General features: G+C 38.5%; 1 protein-coding gene across 1 annotated transcript in view; it reads right to left on the minus strand.

Annotated features, from left to right (window-relative positions):
- The window catches only part of cep170ba (centrosomal protein 170Ba), a 31,221-nt gene extending 21,377 nt beyond the window's left edge, over nt 1–9,844 (minus strand). The window contains exons 1-5 of the mRNA XM_063007781.1: nt 9,740–9,844; nt 4,659–4,748; nt 2,794–2,872; nt 1,251–1,309; nt 932–1,070 (exon numbers count right to left, since the gene is read on the minus strand). Of these exons, the coding sequence (XP_062863851.1) occupies nt 932–1,070; nt 1,251–1,309; nt 2,794–2,872; nt 4,659–4,748; nt 9,740–9,844 (472 nt within the window). The remainder of the gene's footprint in view (nt 1–931; nt 1,071–1,250; nt 1,310–2,793; nt 2,873–4,658; nt 4,749–9,739) is intronic.
- Nucleotides 9,845–20,309: the final 10,465 nt, after the last annotated feature.

The raw sequence follows: 20,309 nt of genomic DNA on the forward strand, positions 1-20,309 counted from the left end.
CAATGGATGAGGAACCAGCTGCTTTGGATTCAATTCTATTAACTACCAAATTTTACCTTTGTTAAAACACTACATTGCAAAAAGTTTGTGGACACCTGACCTTTAGCTTATTGGACATCTTACTCCAAAAACATAGACATTAATGTAGAGTTAGCAGCTCTTTAATGAGGCGTTCCATTAGATTTTTGACTTTCAGTGTGATGCTGGACAAAAAGGCCTGGCTTGCAATTGATTCCAATTTATCACAAAGGTGTTTAGTGGGGTCTCACTTTATTGGAAGCATACAATTTATTTTAAATGATTGATTTTGTACATGTGTTAGCAACAGGCATGGCAAACACCTGAATGAATAAATCCTTTGGGCTGCTGCCATTAGGGGACAACATATTTGACACAGTTTTTACACTGGAGGACCTGTCTGGCACAACCCTGCTATTTAATCCATGCTTGGGTCTGGCACTAAGGGAGCACTGATGTGTAACCACTTAATGGCCAGGATTCAAACCGCCAGAACTCAAGCAGCATGGCTGTTATACCATTACCCTGCACAAGCTCATGAGTGTGACCTACACCTGAACTAAAAATAATTATGCGGAGCATCTACATACTTTTGCTCATAAACTGTATGTCTGGCAAGCAGCAGCCTAGTGGTAAAATACTGGATTAGTAACCAGAAGGTTGCTGGTTCAAGCCCCACCACTGCCAGGTTGCTGCTGTTAGGCCCTTGTGCAAGGCCCTTAACCCTCAATTGCTCAGACTATATACTGTAACTGTAATGTAAGTCGCTTTGGATAAAGGCGTCTGCTAAATGCTGAAAATGTAAATGTCTTGTAATTATCTCTTGTAAAATGTAACGATGGCACATTCTTAACTCCCAGTATTCAGCAGCTCAGATACAATCAGAGGACACATGCAAAACACTTTACATTACCTGTGTTGGATTTACGCTCGTTCTTTTCCTGCTTTGAGTGAGCCGATTCGCCAGGACGGCTCTTCTCATCCAGCTGCTCCTGCTTCCTGATTTCCACAGAGTTCATACCCATCTGCAGCTGACTGGTGTACTTTTCATGCTAAAAACAAAGAAACACATGTAACAGCCAGAGTATACATGTCATTCTTTTTGGGTAGAAACAGATACATACCAGTACACAGACGCTCATTAAATATCAAAACAGCAAAACAGACGAAAACTAGACTAGCCAGAATTACTTAACATCATCACTTAGAAACAAGCAAATTCATACAGATACCTTAAGAGCCTCTTCTGGGACTTTGTGTTGACTCTGCTCCATGATATAAACGTGAGAATGTGAGAAGAGTCAAAGAAAAAAAAGATCACTGAAGAACATTAATGTTTGTAGTTAATATTCAACAATCAATAACATGCCAGTTTTCTTTCAAGAACCTTTTTATTTCACTGTTTATTTCTTGGGTGACACAATGGCTTGGTGGGTAGAAGTGTCACCTCACAGCAAGAAGGTTCTGGGTTCGATTCCCAGGTGGAGAGGTCCGAGACCTTTCTGTGTGGGGTTTGCATGTTCTCCCTGTGTCTGTGTTGGTTTCCTTCGGGTGCTCTGGTTTCCTCCCACAGTCCAAAGACTTACAGTCAGGTTAATTGGAGATACTAAAGTCTCCCTAGGTATAAGTGTGTGTGTGTGTGTGTGTGTGTGTGTGTGTGTGTGTGTGTGTGTTTCTCTGCCCTATGATGGACTGACGACCTGTCCAGGGTGTTTCCTGCCTTTTGTCCAGTGAATTGGACCCACTGCGACCCTAAATAGAATAAAGTGGTTGTAAAACAGACAATGAATGAATGTTTATTTCTTTATGCTCGAGCTGCAGGCCAAATCGGATGTCTTTCCCAAAGCTTGGTTGTTATGGTAACAACAAATAGTGAGAGATGGAGGCTTGTTCCCACCATGGACATTCCACAGTGGATTGTGTTTTACATGAGGGCAGTTTCTAGTCACAGTCATGCACAGAAGTGAGGCACACAGTTTAAAATGGATAAAAAATGGATAAAAATGGCATATGCTGCTGCTAGTGTGGTTGCACATCTCTGATCCTGTAAAAAACCACCATGAAATCAGATCTTCATGGTCAGACTGAGCTGCAAGTCTAATATCTGTGCTTAAATCCAATTAAACTGTCTGTCTAAATGTAGCCTGTTTGGTGTGCCTCATCAACAGCTGACTAAAGTATCACCAAGTATCAACAACACCTGACCAGCTTATCAAGAAATGAAGGTTGCTGGCTACCCTCCTCCAGCAGCCACTGTCTCCTACTTCTGTGCTGAACGGCTTACCAGGCCAACACTGCACAATTCTAAAACAAGTAACAAAGGTCAGCCATGATAAAATGTGTACAGATGCACTCAATTCTCTCAAAGATACTAGAAAAACATCATTTACCAAATTAACAACAGAAACAAAACAAGTTTTAGGGCTGCACTCAAGATAAATCAAGGAGTTTTGGAGTGGGGTTGTTGTACATTATAGTTCTTGTATACCTAGGAAGCTGTGAGTGGTACAATTGCCCATACTATTTCATAAACAAAAACTTTACTCGCCCATCGTCTGAAGCCTGTGATTTTGCGTTTGAGAATTTGGCACCAGCACTGGCACCATGCTGGTGAAAAAGTGCTATCAGATGGGAAGCTACTGGGCTTTTCCATCTAATCACCCTCAATAATAATAATAACCTTAAATGCCTGATTAAACAAACAAAAAAAAAGCTTAACATTAAGGACAGAGTTTATGTATAACAGCTGTATTCTTCTGGTAGTCAAAAGGATATCGTATCCGAAGCGAACAACATCAGAGAGCTTCAGGGTAATATAGGTCTGGTCAGGGATACGGAGGTCATTTACAAACGTCTGTGGATAGATGACAGAAACATATTAAAGCATGCAGAAAGCTGTTCATAAATATGCAAATATTATTCAAGATCAATAATACAGTCCATCCATATAAACCTACCCATACAGTGTACGTTTTTCAAAGCGTTCTATTTTTTTGTTTAGGTGAACAGCAAGTAGATGCATACGAGGAGATGAGCTAAAGGTTAATCAAGTCTTTGAATGAAGTAGCATTTAATCACGTTAAGAGTGGGGCGTGTAGGGATTGTTGAAGTTGCTTTAGCAACAGTGAACATTGTTTTACAAGTTCAGACATTAATAAGACTCTGGCAGGTACACAATGGGATTCTGGTACCAGAGAAGCTGAAAGAGGTTTCTGAGGAGAAAACTACTTATCTTGTATTGCTGCAGTTATACTTAAAAACCTTCTATGTGTTTCAAGATAAAATTACAAAAAAAATTTTTTTAATATATTCCTATATATATAAGGAATTAGAAAGTATTTTTGTCTGTTACAAAAAGCACCCGAATACTCTTTGTCAATTGTCAAAAACAAGGGGAAAAACATTTATAAGAAACAATACTTGCTGTTAACTATGGCTGCGTCCGGAATCGCATACTTCCATACTCAATAGTACGCGAAATGAGGACGCGAGAGCAGTTAGTATGTCCGAATACATAGTATACACAAAGAGGTACGCGAGAAGTACCCGGATGACCTACTTATTGGGCAGCCATGTTTGAGTATGCAAGCGATTCACACTTGTGTGCCGCTAATGTATCCCATAATGCAACTGGAGCTGTGTAGGCGTTCAAAGCGGAATAAGAAACAAGAAAGATAGCGGAAAACGGAGAGTCCTTTGTTTACAGGTGTAAGTAAGATAAATAAAATACATTTTTTAAAGACGAATAAATAACAAAAAGACGATAAATATCCAAAATATTGGCGAGTGGAGTTTGTAAGGAGTCTGTAACTATGGTGATATTACGTCATCACGTTCCCACGTCATCACTTGACGTTGGTAAGATGGCGGATGTAGTACGTAGCGGTGTCGTGTGCATACTGCACACTTCTGTACTGTAATGTATGTACTTTTTTACCGGCCGAGTAGTGCATACTTCTTACAAACTAGTACGTACTCTGTAAGTATGCGATTCCGGACGCAGCTTATGTGTTCAGGAGAGAGGTGGTAAAAACACATGGCAGTTTAGATTTAATCCGCTTTTCCTGGTGGGGGTCAAGGTGGCAACCGGCTGAGAAGGTCAGCACATGCAAAGTATGATCCAGAAAACCTCTATAAAAGGTACTTGTACTATGCCTGGATTAGGGTTACCAGGACCCATTCCTGAAGCCAGGTATGGAGGTGCATCTGGTGACACTGTCCTACTCAGTCTGAAATGGCGTAGTTGGAGGTGAAAGGTGGTGGCAGAATGACAGCTTTCAATTGCTGCTCCCTTCTATCAAGTAAAAGCAAAGTTAATTTAAGGCTCTTGAAAACCTTCCTTAAAAAGCTGTATTAGATATGACCGGGTCAGTTAATGTTTTGGGGCTACTCATTCGAATATTGGTGTGGCCATAGACGAGTTTGATATTGGTGCCAATCGAGCCAACTTTCAAAGACATCGCATCTCAGTAAGAGACACCGACTGGTCTTATGAGACTATAGGCCTACTGACCCAGCACTAACATTTCATACTGAGTTTAGACAATAGCAGCCAAGGTAACACCAACAGTTTTCAAAAAATATCAGCAAATAATAATATTAACAAATATTAACGAACATCATGTGTTAATATTACTTACCCCATTAAGGCTCCCCAGATCTTTAACAAGGTGCTCATCTGTAGCCGGGTCATAGTTGATCACGGCATGCTGTTTGTCCACACTACGAGACTGGAAAAAGAACCATGCCAATCAAAAGAAAGAAACAAAATCAGAAACGAGGTGCATTTAAAAAACAGGTTCCAGGGTTTAACACACATCCATTGCTAAGAGGTTAACAAAATCAGTTTTTACAACAGAAATATGTATCCAACAGTTTGAGGAAGGCTCTTTCCTGTTCCAGCATGACTAGGCTCCTAGTGCAAAAACGAGGTTCATTAAGACACGGTTTATCGAGATGTTTGTTGTGGAGACACACTAATCCCAATGAACACCTTATGCAATTGTGAGCTATGCCTTTTCATCCAACATCAGTGCCTGAGGTCAGAAATGCTTCTTTGACTACATGGACACAAATTTCCACTCTAAACTGTCTCTATTCTATCTTGTGGAAAGCCTTTCCAAAGGAGTGGGGGCTGTTACAGTCGAAAAACACGAGCAGCTTCTTTTTTAATGACAATGGCCACAATGACTGCCTGGTTGAGTGTTCAATTTAAGACCATACATTGAGTGATGTGTATTTTTTTGTAAATCTTGTCATATGATGGGGTAAATGATTTAGGTACCAAAATCCAGAGAATCTGTCTTTCCCATTTTTAAAACTGTGGAACTGTCTGGTGCCCAGGCATTAGTTCGACACAGAGAGTGGATTTATTCCAAATGAATCAGAATGAACTAGAAGAGGCACTGTGCAAGTACATGCATGCAACTACATGAAGACTGTGAGGCAGATACAAACAAAGGCATGAGACTTTAAGTTGCAGAAATTACAAAAGAAAAAAAGAAAAAAACTTTTAAAACTAATTTTAATACCCACACTTTAAAAAGCAGGGCTCTGGAGCCAGGTTCATTTGCAGCCTCATTAGAGCTCATCAGAGGTTCTTCTACAAGCTTCTGCTTGCTATGCCCCAATTACTATACTGAAAAGCTCAGCTCACGACACAACACCATCATTACTAAAAGCTTTTTGGTGTTTTATCCTAATCATAACAGCTTGCTTCTTTTTGTGTGTGGAAGTATTTTGTATTTTTTTTTTTTTTATATATATATATATTTTTTATTTTAACTTTTAAATAACAGCAAAACATTCTGGATATCAAAGTGTACATAGTCGAAACAAATTACAAAGCAATACCAGGGGAAAAAATAGTAAAAAAAGAGTAAAATAATAAAAATAAACATAAATAAACCAAATATAGAAAAGGAGTGGGACAGTCACACCTAAAACAGAGCGAAGCATGTAGTCCAAATACAAATTTTACAGTCAGAATCTAAATAATTACAGAGAAATCACAAAAAAGGGGGGAGGGGTGAATGAACAACCAGCTCAGCTAATTAAGAACAGTCTAATGTAGATATATTTCTAATATGATCTAAGAAAGGGTCCCAAACTTTGTAATATTTGCTTACTGAGCCATTCCTAAGATGCCTAATTTTTTCCAGCTTCATTACATAAACAATCTCTCTAAACAATCTACATAGTATGTGAAGGAGGTATAGGTGATTTCCACTTGAGCAATAACAATCTCCTGGCAAGGAGAGTGACAAAAGATATCAAATAGGCCTCTGTAGATGAAACCGGGGCTGATATAGGAGGTACCCCAAACAAAGCTGTAAGAGCATTGGGCTCAAGAGGTTTTTTATCATCTTTGATAAAGATTTAAAGATCTCTGACCAAAACGGGAATAGAGAGGGGCAGGACCAGAATGTGGGAGTATTTTGTATTTTAAAGTGAATAAACACCACCCTACAAGACTACAGTAGATTCATTTATTTAAATTGTGGTTTTACCTCTTTTTCCAGTTTAATGTGCTAGCCCACCATTAGTTGAATCTTAGTGGTGTCACTGGTCTGGTTTAGCGCTCTACAGACACAGTTGCCTGTGTCTGACAAAGGGAAGGCTGGAAAAAGTTCAGGCCCCATGTAGCTGCAACAGTGACTCCACTGGTTCTAAAACAGGTAAGTTTATCTGCACTAGCTGCAATGTGTTCATTTTCCCTGCCAAATGAGATTATTCCTTCGGTGAGGTTGATAGTTCTATAACGTCAGTTCACTGTAGCTTAGTCTTTAAATTTCTCTGTAGCAATAATAATGAACTACAGCTAGTTACATCTCTGTGCCCATACGCAGTTGTTTGCCTGCAAAGACCTTCCTTGTAAAAAGAACAACAAAGATCTTTGTCAATATCAGGGAAAACAAAACACAAACTGTCAATTTTGCACTAAAGGAAACTTGGAATAGATAGATGTCAATCTGTCATTAATTAGGAGTTGATGTACATTTTAAACCCCACATATTTTGCAATAGAAAAACACACCATGCAGATGGATTAAATTCCATTACCATTTGTTTTGTTATTTTGGATTTGTGGGGGGGTGCCAAGGATGTCCAGTGTTAAGCATAGATCATTTGGTTTCTTGGCAACCACATCATGGAAATCAGCAAATACAATCTAGGATACAGGCCGGGTGTCCGCACAAACACAAATGGCCGTGTTTGAGGGAGAGAAAGACAGACAGGGTCCCTTCATGCTTCCGCTGCAATATGGAATCTCCAAGACTGAGGTTTGGGGGCCTCCACGAGTGGTGGGGGTCACATAGAGCATGCAACATGATATTCAATTCTGGTTTGTTTTTTTGTTTATTAGGATTTTAACGTCATGTTTTCCACTTTGGTTACATTCATGACAGGAACGGTATCATTACACAAGATTCATCAGTTCACAAGGTTATATCAAACACAGTCTTGGACAATTTTGTATCTCCAATTCACTCTGCTTGCATGTCTTTGGACTGTGGGAGGAAACCGGAGCACCCGGAGGAAACCCACGCAGACACGGGGAGAACATGCATACTCCACATAGAAAGGACCCGGACCGCCCCACCTGGGGATCGAACCCAGGACCTTCTTGTTAAAACTCTGTTGACTTGTTTAATTTTAAAGTTAGCTCAGCAGGACTTCCTGAGTCGTGTGTTATGTGTAGAATGGAATATGCTCTCATTAGCAGCTTCATTGTGCTACATCACAACATACGCATAAGCACAGGTTTGAAAGTGCAGTTCATTTAAAGTCCAACTTTGATTCAGTCACGTTGAAATGCTGCTCATTAGCTCTCAAATCTAACGGCACAGATAACACAGTAGCTCAATAATCAAAAGCAACTTGCTTTACACTGCAAGTCAATAGCACAGCGCTAGAGGGTGGCAGGGTCATATAGAGCATGCAACACAGCTCTAACACTGGCAGGTGACAAGAAGCAGCTGGTGGCTGGGCATGTGATGGTCTACAGTTCTCCTTGGCCAGAACAGAGGTACTGCAAACAGCAGAGTTACAATTGGGACTCAGAAATGACTAGACTGGGAGAAAAGGGGGGGGGGGGGGGGGGGGGGGGGGGGGTCTGAAAGCCACAGTTACTGTTAGAGATTTGGTTGCACGGTTTCCTGTGTTGACATTATTTAGAACGATTCAATTCAGTGAGAAGCGCTATAGAAATATCAGTGTTCACGTAAACAGACAGAACGAGCATGTATTTAGCCAGACAGATCAGAGGCTGGCTCATTTTGAGAAAGAAAAGAAGTTGAGGTTAGGGTAACAGTGTGTATAGATACGGATGGTGAGCTTTTGAGTTAAGCCGACAGGTGATTACAGAAGCATTATACACTACACTACAGGGCAAAGTGAAAAAGACGGTGTTAAAGGGCAGATTGTTTTTACAGTGACCTTTACAGACAGAGGAGTAAGAGGAGATGAAGTAAGAACCTGGTGGTGGACACAGTTCTAAATGAGTTTTAAATTCTCATTTAAAAATCACTTAAGCACAATGAATGTTTGACACTTTCGATTAAGTTTTCCAGTCTACTTCCAATTTATTTGTTCATTTTGTGCAGAAATTAAATTAAGTGAATTAAAGATGCAATGGTATATAAAACGTCACAGGCTTCGGCCCCCATATTTCCACTAAATTACAATACAAGCACATGAAACACACATGAAACACTGTACTACTATTGGTAAACACTAAAAGGCTGAACCACTCACAACCGGGCAATTAAATTAGTATTCTAATAAACCCAATAGTGCGCAATTACAGTGTACAAGCACAATGAAACAATGAATTAAGTATCACTGGTAATTAATAAAGTAACACTGGCAAGACTGTGTGTTGGGCAGACAGTGTCTTGCCTAAGTAGAGCTTAGCGTGGCTCTCTGTACGCAATACTGTCAGGTGGTAAGAAACGGCCACAGATTTGGACATGTTTCAGTGGGGGCGAGTGGTTATCTGACTCTCGTCGACCAGATCAGGGTAGTGCAAGTGGCAGTGGATTCATTCGGTAACTGGAAATGACTAGACTGTGAGATAAAGGGGGAAAAAAATCTGGATAAAAAAAATAATATTCAGGGTTGATAATGATTCCATTTATTTATATCCAAATTGGCCAATGTTTATTAATTCAATTAAAAGCTATAAATACAAAAAGTTTCCATTTTGGAGCATGTAACTGCAGCTTAGTGTCAAAACCTCTGAAACTCATCAAATGTTTAAAGTACTTCATTGTTTTAATCTATGTGTCCTAATGAAATTCTTGTATTGTGATATGTCGTTAATGTTAAAGCTCCAACGACTTTTGTTTTATTTTAATGTGTACCTCAGCAGGACCTGGGTCATGTGTTGTGTGTTATACGGAATATACTCATTAGCAACTTCAGTAGACATACAAGTACATGTTTAAAAATGCTTTGATTCACATGACACAGACGTATCCCAAAGAAGCAGTGTATCCAAGTGCCTGTGCGAGTGGGGGGTTTTCACATGGAGCTTAGTGTGGCTTTCCATATGTGATGCAGCTTTGTGTGGAAACCCAACACTGGCAGGTGCTAAGACACGTGTCAGAGGGGGGTGTGGTGATCCGGCTCTCCTTGATCAGCAGCAGCAAAATTCACAATCGGGAATGGGAAGTGACTAGATTGAGAATCAAGGGGGGGAAAAAAGAGAGAGATCTCACCTGCAGCATCAGCTCGCAGTCCTCTCGACCGACAAAGATCATCTCGCGTGGCAGGCGGTGGCGAGTGCCCGAGCTGCTCACCAAGAACCATGAGGTCACACTCATTTTCACACGCTTTGTTAAATCCTTCGTGGCATCCTAGAGAGAAGCAACAAAGTGACAGACGTTTTGACTTTCGCAGAAAAAGATAAAAAAAAAAGCTCAGCTTTAACATCAACTACAAAACACAGTTTAGGATCCTGCTCAAACTGCACAAAGTCCAGTTCTTAAGATGTATCAACGGATCAACAGTGCCTCTCAATCAATCTAGATAATCTGATGTCAAAAGAGAGGCAAAACAAAGCCTGTGTCACAACCAAAATAGAACTAGCTAACTAGTCAACATCTACATATCAAAGGCAGAGCAAAACAGAAAACTGGCACCACTTATCAGTGGTCAAATTCAGACTGAGATAAATGCAGTCAAAACTATGAGTCTGAGTCCTAAACAGCCCACTTCTGTACAGAATAGAAAGGCAGTCTGCAAACTCTTCTAACAGATATATCAATGCAAATATGTTCTTTACGACCTTGTGTACATTTGCCTTCAGCAAAGAAAAGTGAATTACATGCACATCTCTAGCCCAGTATCGGCAATACAAGTGAAATTACTTAACCTTGTATGCATGTGATTAATCTTTCTTCTTATACAGCATGTTTTAGATCATGGCAAACAATGTGAAATGAATTAGAATGAATTTGGCTAAACACAAGAAATTACTAGCACAAACAAAACTGGTTTTTCTTACTTTTCATTTTGGTCGTGTCCAATTATTACCCAATTGCGTTATGCTTCCTCTTTACTGGTGCTGACCACCGCCCCGATTAAGGAGAGCGAACTGACACACGCCCCCTCCGACACCTGTGCAGTAGCCAACTGCATCTTTTCACCTGCACGAGGTGAGTTCATATGCGCATCATACTGTGCACGGAGAACCACACGCTGATTGCATTATTTCTCGCCATCAATCAGCCAGCAGAGGCCGTAATTGCATCAGTTATGAGGTCCCTATACGTCTCCCTCCCTGGATGAACAACAGTCAAACGTTGTTCATATAGCCGAGATTCGATACGATGTATTCGAAATCCTAGCTCTGGTGTGCTAGCGTAGAGAGCTCAACATTCGTTTTTCCCCAAATCAAGCTGAAATGTGAACTAATCCAAGCACAACATTCTTTTCCACTGTCTTGCTGTGTTTCTTCCAGAAAACTCTACAGCATTTCTGCACAGCATGGATGTGTGTTTTTCTCTTTACCTATCAGGGTTTCATGTTGCTTCTTCTGATGCAGTGGCGGACTGTGTTAATTACTAATGGTTATACAAAGTACTCCTGAGCCCATGTGGCTATATTCATCACAGTACCATGATGGTTTCTCATGCACTGTCATCTAAGGGCTTGAAGGTTCAATAGTGGTTTGTGACCTTTCCCTACATGAACTAAGAATTTCTTTGTATTCCCTGAATCTTTTTACAATACTATGTTTGACAGATGGTGAATGACCCAAATTATTTGCAATACGGTGGTACCTTGAAACTCAACATCTATTGGTTCTGGGAGTGGCATCGAGTTTAAAAGACGTTGAGTTTCAAGGTATTTTTTCCCATAAGGATGTATGGGAAACCTGTTAATGTGTTCCATGGTCCAGTGGAACTGCATATATTTTAGGCTAATGTAAAATAATGGGGTTGTTTCTGATACTTATACACTAAAAATAACACAAATATAATATAAAAACACGGAAATACAATTGAAAACAGTTAAAAATCAAAAATCAGTACAAGAAAACCTGCAATTCACCTTTACTTCTTTATTGTTTCCTTATACTTCTTAATCGTGGAAATGCTTGGTCCTGGAATACCATATTCCATTCAGTAAAGGCGCGTTCATGTGAAAAGTGGCACAATAGCTTTTGTGCTGGCTGTGCCATTATTTTTTAATGGAGTGTGACGATGCACAAAGCTTCACGTGACGGAATTTCATTAGTGGAGAGAATTTATGAGCAGTAATAATTAAGATAAGTTTAGTGTTCCTGTGTCGTTCTTTTAATACATTAAACCACATTAAGCTTTTTTTTTTAACGACAAGCGTTTTAGACTCTCTCGGAAAAGCTGATTCTCATAATTTCTCAGAACTCCGAGCTGTAACACAAGTTTAAAAGTGAAACAGTGAAAAAAATCCAGATAAACACAGATACATGCGGAGTTTTCAGAGTGAATTTGACGGTTATTCCACACAAACGCAGATTCATCTCATATTCACACTTTGATGACGTTTTACAGCACAGCTCAAGTGAAACGCTGAACAAAGCTGCTGTTCATTGTTAATTTGAGATTAAATCTTTTTTTTTTTTTCAAATTGAACACATTAAGTTTAAGGTAAACGTTGAGTTTAAGGGTACACATTTTTCAACGAAGAGTGTGGAGCTTCAAAGATTTTGAGTTTAGGGGATGTTGAGTTACAAGGTACCACTGATAAAGGTTTGACACCAAGTGGGGAGTCATGACCCATCTTCACTTGTAAAGATTTTGGTGTATCCTCATATTAAACCAAGCATGATTTCTTACCTGTTACCAGTTAAACCGTCTATAGTAGAATGTCATAAAACTGCTAAACGTGAATATTCTAAGAACATTTCAATCAAATTTTGCTGTCATCCCAACATTTAACATTAGTCATTTCTTTGTACTTTTAAGTTAAATAATAATAAGTTAAAAAAGGTTCAAGAGAATGAAAAATTTACTGAGTTTTAGTGCATTTTACAAAATTCTCCCAACTTTTGAGAACGTTTGACAATTGGGTGATCAAACCACAATTTGTGAATGCAAATATGTACAAATTTGTTACTACAGCTGTAAAACATGTCATTTTTAGATAAGGGGGTAGACTGTCCTTAACATGAGAACAATTTTACATTGTTTTACTATAGTATTTAGAATCTTCTTGTCCAAAGAATAAACATTGAACATGTGACTCGACTTGACTGGGTTCTAGTCAATTCATAGACAAGTAAATAAAAATATTCTCGTTTTCACCAACAGTTTTAGACCAGTTATCCAACAAGTTAAAAATTGGTACCAGTTAGAACCAGTCTGAGCACTATTTGACCATGGTACTTAGTATAGTAGTGCGTGTTAAGAAACTGTGAGAACATCCTGCTCTTTAATTTGATTATCTGCTTTTCTACTTTGAATCCAGAGGAAGTTCATCCCTGACACAAAGCCTTTTATCTGAGGAAATATACTGTAGTACACATGAGCATTAGTTTAATATAAAAGCCACGTCGTATAAAGTAGAACTCAGTACGATTATCAACAGTACAGATAATCAAACAGCTTGTCTGTGTAAGCTAGCTTAGCTAAATAACACGCTGAAGCAGCGTATGTATACAAATTAAACAATACAATACAATAAAAATTCCACCTCGTTTAACCACTTCACAAGTTTAAGGAATTTGTTCTGTAATAATTTAATCATACAAGAGTCTCAGACTTACCCAAAATCAAGAACTTAGATTTAAAATGTCCAGCTCAGCTCTCAGCAACAGGAAATTAGCAACCGCGTCTCCAAGTACAGGACGAATGTGACATTCCCAACTACAACATGTTCAACAACTACTACTACTACTACTACTACAGCACCGAGCCTCCATTCTCCCTCTCATACAGTCCTGATACTGAACTCTGCTTCATTTACAACCGAGAGCTGAAAACGTTTAATATTCAGAGCGAACAGAATCATTCAGGTGGATGAAAATAACACAAACTCTCACTCCCAGATATTCCAGTCAGCCACTCATTCACTCAGCCAACTTCACTTCAACTGCAGGGGTTGCCAGATTGTTCAAGCTAACCTACTGTTTTTAAGGTAGCTCCCGTGCTTCATTTAAATGAACTGGATAAATACTGCTGCCTCAGTTTTTGTGATTAAATCAATGACTCAGTGGCATTTTGAGTGATTTTTTTTCTGAATTTAATCCAAAAATGTACAAACGTTTTACAAGTTTAAACTTTTATAGCATTTTATTTTTAGATGAGGGTTAGATTGTCCTTAACATGAGTACAAGTTTGCAAATTGCTGTATAGCGTTTAGAGCCTTCTTGTCCTAAGTATAAACATTGGACATGTGACTTACCCTGCTTAAGTTCTAAATTAATTAATTTATTTGTTTATTAGGATTTTAACGTCATGTTGACTTGACGGTTTGGTTACATTCGTGACAGAAACTGTAGTTATTCATTACACAAGATTTATCAGTTCACAAGTTTAACGTCAAACACGGTCATGGACAATTTTGTATCTCCAATTTACCTCACTTGCATGTCTTTGGACTGTGGGAGGAAACCGGAGCTCCTGGAGGAAACCCACGCAGACACGGGGAGAACATGCAAACTCCACACAGAAAGGACCCGGACCGCTCCACCTGGGGATCGAACCCAGGAACTTCATACTGAGGGGACAGTGCTACCCACTTGGGTTCTAGACAAATCATAGAAAATAATTTTTCATCTACAGAAAAGCCAAAACTTAAAAATGTATTATTTCTCAATTCTTAACATGTGTAACTATCTAGTCTAAATATCTATTTAGTCAGTATTATCTGTTAAACTTTGTAACAACAAATAAACTGAAGATTTCAATTTTTCAATCATCATTCATTAAACCTTCTTTCAATCCACAGTCATCCACTGGTTATACTGCATGGCTTATGCAAGGCACTTTTTTCTTATTTCGCCATCTTAGCAATGACTGAACCTGACAAACCTGCAGCTTGAAGTCTGATGCAATTATGGATTCCTTTAGTTTCTAGGTGTCTTTTGACGTTGTAGGACACTGTACTTACTGACACCTGCAATTTCTCCATAGGAAAGACTGAAACCTTTAAAGGTTAGAATGGTCTAATTCTCTTATTTGTTTGTGTCCTATATCTTGCAGAGCGGTCGTGTCAAAATACTGACCCAGAGGGTGTTGTTACAGCTTTTGTAAGTAATCAGTAAACTTTCAGACATTTCTGGGAATTGTCAGCTTTCAATGCTTTTTCAATGTTTACTTCAACTGCTACAGAACAGCTGTATTTGTGTATTCAATTTACTTGTTCCATAATGAAACCTTTTGTCATAACCCTAAACATTTGTACCTAAGCCACCCACGACAAATAATCCAAACTCATTTATTTAATACTAAACACTAGAAACAGAAAATCAGACAGAATAATTCTCTTGAATGAGAATTATGGCTCTTACCTGTTCCAGCATGACTGTGCAGTGGTGCACAAAGCAAAGATCAATGAAAAGGCAGTTTGGTGATTTTGGTGTGTATTAGCTTCAATGGCTTGCACAAAGCCTTGACCTTAATCTTGCGGAACACCTTCGGGATGAATTGGAAAGTTGATTGTGAGTCTTCTTGTTCAACATCAGTGTCTAGCCCTACAAATGGCTTTTTTTGACTGAATTGACATCAGTTTCATCAGAGACAGTCCAAAATCTTTCTTTCTGTGTGGAGTTTGCATGTTCTCCCCGTGTCCACGTGGGTTTCCTGCGGGTGCTCCGGTTTCCTCCCACAGTCCAAAGACATGCAAGTGAGTTGAACTGGAGATACAAAATTGTCCATGACTGTGTTTGATATAACCTTGTGAACTGATGAATCTTGTGTAATGATACCGTTCCTGTCATGACATGACGTTTAAATCCTAAAAAACAAACAAACAAGAAGAAACTCTATATTAATTAAACTATATTAATATAGTTTTAGAATGGGAAATCTAACACGCTAACGTTGGTGTTTATGTACTTCTGGCCAAATAGTATCTGTTAGTAAAAGGTAGCTTATGTTTTAATAGCTCGAATGAATGATATTCTACACGCATATAAATCACCAATCTGGCAACATGCGTCAGGTTTAGGTGGGTCTCTGTGACCTGATGACGTAAGCGAGTGAAAGGCGGAGGTACCTGTCTGACTGTCACTAGCAGGAAAAGCCAGATTTCATGGTTAGACTGCGGCTCATTAAACTGCATACTACTCTACTACATAGTATGAATAAATCCTGAGTTTGATCAAGCGGTAACCTATAACAGGACACTATTTAGTACGATAGTATAGTATAGTATAGACGAGGCTATTCATAATGCTAAAAGCTATGACAAAATAACTAAGAATATACACACGACACATTATCATATAAAATAAAACATAATAAAAGTATATTCTTTTATATATTTATGCCACTCATTAATTTATTCTTTTATTAACTGTTTTATCCTGTTTAAAATAAACACATTTAGTCATTCACACCTTAAATGTAACAAATTCAGCTCAGGTATGTATGTCAAATTCACAGACATGTTTGAAACAAAACCCTTGTGGCCACTGTGAGAACATGCCAAACTCTATACAAACAGTAACCTGAGGCCAGGATAAAACCTAAAGCTGCGCCATTGCACTTTTTTTTTTATTTACATGATTCATTCATTCCCATATGTCCTTCTATTCGTATCACTTATCCTCAACATGAATTCATTCCCATATATCCTCATTAGGATCCCACAAGCCACAAGGCAGGAGGAATACACAGTGGACCGGGGCACCAATTCATCTCTCACTCTCACACACACTGTTACTTACTTAAGCAGCTATCTAAAGTAGGTACTTTACCTATAGACAGGTTTTTGTGAACTGAAAGAACAATAGAGTACTGTGGTACCAGAAGGTGACCAGAGTTGGGGATCGATCCCAGAACATTGGAGCTGTGTTGTCCTGGTGGATTCTAAGTACAGTATACAAAGTTAAAGAGGTATAGTTGCAAGAAAAATGTTATTAGAATTATTGTTGTTGTATTAATTACTTTAAACATGGTCTGGAAGTCTAAATAAGCCACATTCTGCCCAAACAGTTTGCCAAATGTATTTAAATTTATTGAGCTAATTGAACACGTCAAGAAATCATTTTAAATTGGTTACAGAAACAGTCACAACCCTTTGAAAATTCTAGATTAAAAAGATGTTAAAGGGTTACTAAAAGTACACAATCAGTAATTAATATATTATTATTTTTTTACTTTTTCCTTGACCATATGGAACATAATAATGCAGAAATTAACATACCATAGAGAATATTTGTTGTCTTGAGGTGCACCTAAAGAACCAAGCATGATGGGGAATCTTTGTAACTTGTCATGCAGGTACCTGGGTGTCTACCTTTATAACAGACTGCACAGAAAAGACCAGAACAGGCTTTTGTTTGTAATGAGGCCCAGGACTTTTAATGGATGAAGCTGCCTGTTTGGTGTTTGTTTAGCCAGGTGTCTTTTCCAAGTGGTGGTCTCCTGGGTGAGTAGCTCCACTGTAGAGTATGCTAGACACTTTAATAATTTCTGGACTATAAAGGCAGTGATCAAAATAAGGTCCGCATTGGTTTGCTGAAATAACCATGGACTTTCCAGGAAAACATATTACCTTGATGTCACCCATGAAGTCAGCCATGCTGTGGGTACTGATGCACCCCCATACCTTAAGATGTTTTGCTGATAACAGCCTGGATGGTCCCCTTTGTCTTTGGCATAGAGAAGTTTACTACAGCACAGTTTCAGTGACTTTTGGTCCAGCCAAGATGAGCTCAGGCCCAGAGAACTCAAGTGTTTCTGTAAATTGATGTATGGCTTTCTTATTGCGTAATTGTTTCAGGGTCCGTTTCTTGATGCAGTGACGGACGATGTAACAACAGTTTTCTAGAGTACCCTGACGCCCATTTGACTATATTTATCACATTCCCTGAATCTTTCCACAATATTATGTAAGGTAGATGGTGAAAGCAACTACTATATTTTTACAGTTTTTAATTGAGTTGATCAGCCAAAATTTTAAAAGTAATTACTTTGTATTTTGTCCCTTAAACTAACAGTTCTTAGACAGCTTTCACTCAAAAGCATAGATAATAATTAAGGCCCTACCTAATTCATGGCCATGAAAATTACGCCATGAACCCTGAAATGAGCCGTTTCTCGTGTATTATGCTGTGAAATTCGAAATTTAAAGTTTGTGTTAAGCAATTTAACAATTTGCGTATCAATCAAAAGTGCCTTACGTTTACTGGTTAATCTGCACTATGAGGCGGTCCTAGCAATCCTACGGCAATTCAGTTAGCAATCGGTTAGTCAAAATGTCCAAGATGTTGAAGTCTAAAGCAGCTAAAAACTACTCAGGTAACTGGATTTTCTAGGTTTACATTCAGCTAATAAGGTAGGTTGTGCTGTGTATTGTAGCTTCCATTTATTCTATTATTCAATTTATGAGTGTAATTTAATGACTGCTGTGAAATCTGGCACTTTTCTTAAAAAATCCGTGAAATCTGTGAATTTTGAAAAACAAGGTATCTAATAATAAGGTTAAATCATTGGCAACTTTCATTTATAAACAGATGTCTGATGAACTTGCTTAATTGTCTTGTTTGGAATGCATCCTATATTTTGGTAATTTTTTGTTTGTAGTGTTGCATTTTCAGTGATAGATTTCACACTGACAGTATTCGAAAGTGCAATGAAAACAGACTAGACTCTACTTTAAGATCTGTAAGTGGTCTAGGTCTCATTAAAATCACGGTCCTGGTTTGGTCTTGACTAAGACGACTGCAGTTGAGTAAGTAGTTTTGTTGTATGTAAAACTGCCATAAACACACACATCTCTTCTTTGCAGGGTCAAACTTTACCCACTCAAGTTCTCCAGGCTCAAGTAGCCAGTCACTGTGGAGTCAGACTGCCAGTTCTGATGCTTGTTTTGGAAAATGATTTAGCTGCCTCAAGCATCAATACAAAGTGCCTCTCCAACCACCTGCAGACTAACTACGTTCATATAAAAGCTGAACCCAGGCTTTATAGATACCACGCGTCCTAAAATAAAACCCATAGCCGCAGTGTTTAGCCAAACCTTTTTATTTGCTGAGTTCCACAGAAAAAATGAAGCGATATAAACAGACGTGTGTACAAAGTTCATAATATTCGAATACTAAAGTTCGTCTTGAGTTGAGAAAAGGTAGATAAAACAGCTAAATCGCGCCCCATTTTAAAAAGAGAACAGGAAAGTATGAGAAAACCTATTCATATGTAACAATTTGGTTTCAAAGAAGCAATAAGTAGACTTTTAGGGAGAAGATGTATAAAATATGAAATGATACACCGTAGCAATGAGCTGAAGCAATGGTATTTTTTTTAGACAGCGATCCAGTCAATGACGGTTACTTTCTATTAAAATGTCACGGCAAGTCAAACATGTGAGGACTTGCATGCAACAAAAAGAAAATGTACTTATTGCTTCTTTAAACTGAAAAGATACAAAAGTTAAGATATTAAGGTAAAAAAGTGAACAGGGCAAAAAGCATTTACATTCATTGGTTTGCATGGTGATTACTATGTTAAATCTGAACACTGAGCAAAGTAATGCACTTAAAAATAACTGACTATAAAAAAAGTCCATTTCAAAAGCATATTGATGGTGCGGTATTTATAAACACACTGGACTGGATTATATTTTATGGTATTTACAGCTTAACACATGAATGAAAAGGAATGCTGGTTCATTTACCAGGAAAAGAGCTCCAGGTAACAGTTTTCATCATAAATTAAACAATAAATTACTTTTAAACGACTGCATGTGTGTGCTTACCTTTTCTTAGTGGCCTTTACTAGTCAAAGTTGCCCAGAATGAAGTACCAGGTACTCCAAGCCTAACTCAGAAAACTGTCTAACAGCACCGATAATCAGCAATAAAAGTGCAACTGGTGAATCAGCTTCAGCTACGTGAGAAACACTTGCCTATTATTTACAATGCTTTGGAACAAACACATTTATTTTACTCTGTTTACATGAAACCCTAATATATGGAGGTAGGGGTTATGCTAGTATGTCCTAGTTTCAGAGACATTCTGGAGAAACTTGTGTACCATTTTTCTTAAACATAGGTGGGAACAAAACTTAAAGCCAATCTCTGCCTCATGAAGGTGAAGGTGAAATACAGCAGCACCTTTAAACCAAATGTGCCCTTGCATTTTAAAATGTACATCCAATAAGCGCAACACTAATAACATAGTTCAACATTCTGTAGTCCAAGTTTGCATGGTTCAAAAGCACCAGATCACATAAAAGTAAGTAATGGTGCAGCCTGTTTCTGTGAAGTACTATTTAGACCATGCAGTTGGTTGCAGTCATGGAAGACTGAAACTGAAGTTCTACTGTGCTATAGGTGCTAAACAGGGGCGGGTTTAAGAAAGTCACAAAGCTAACTTATCCAGTGACATCCCGCATTAGAGCTTATGACTAGACCCTGATACGATGGTCACCCAAGATGGAAGTACAAGTAAAGAAAGTAATATTTAGTAAAGAGTTATACACTGATCAGCAATAACATTAAAACCACCTCCTTGTTTCTACACTCACTGTCCATTTTATCAGCTTCACTTACCATATAGAAGCACTTTGTAGTTCTACAATTACTGACTGTAGTCCATCTGTCTCTCTGCATGCTTTGTTAGCCCCTTTCATGCTG

The sequence above is a fragment of the Trichomycterus rosablanca genome, chromosome 13 (assembly GCF_030014385.1).
Source record: "Trichomycterus rosablanca isolate fTriRos1 chromosome 13, fTriRos1.hap1, whole genome shotgun sequence".
Classification (NCBI taxonomy): domain Eukaryota; kingdom Metazoa; phylum Chordata; class Actinopteri; order Siluriformes; family Trichomycteridae; genus Trichomycterus; species Trichomycterus rosablanca.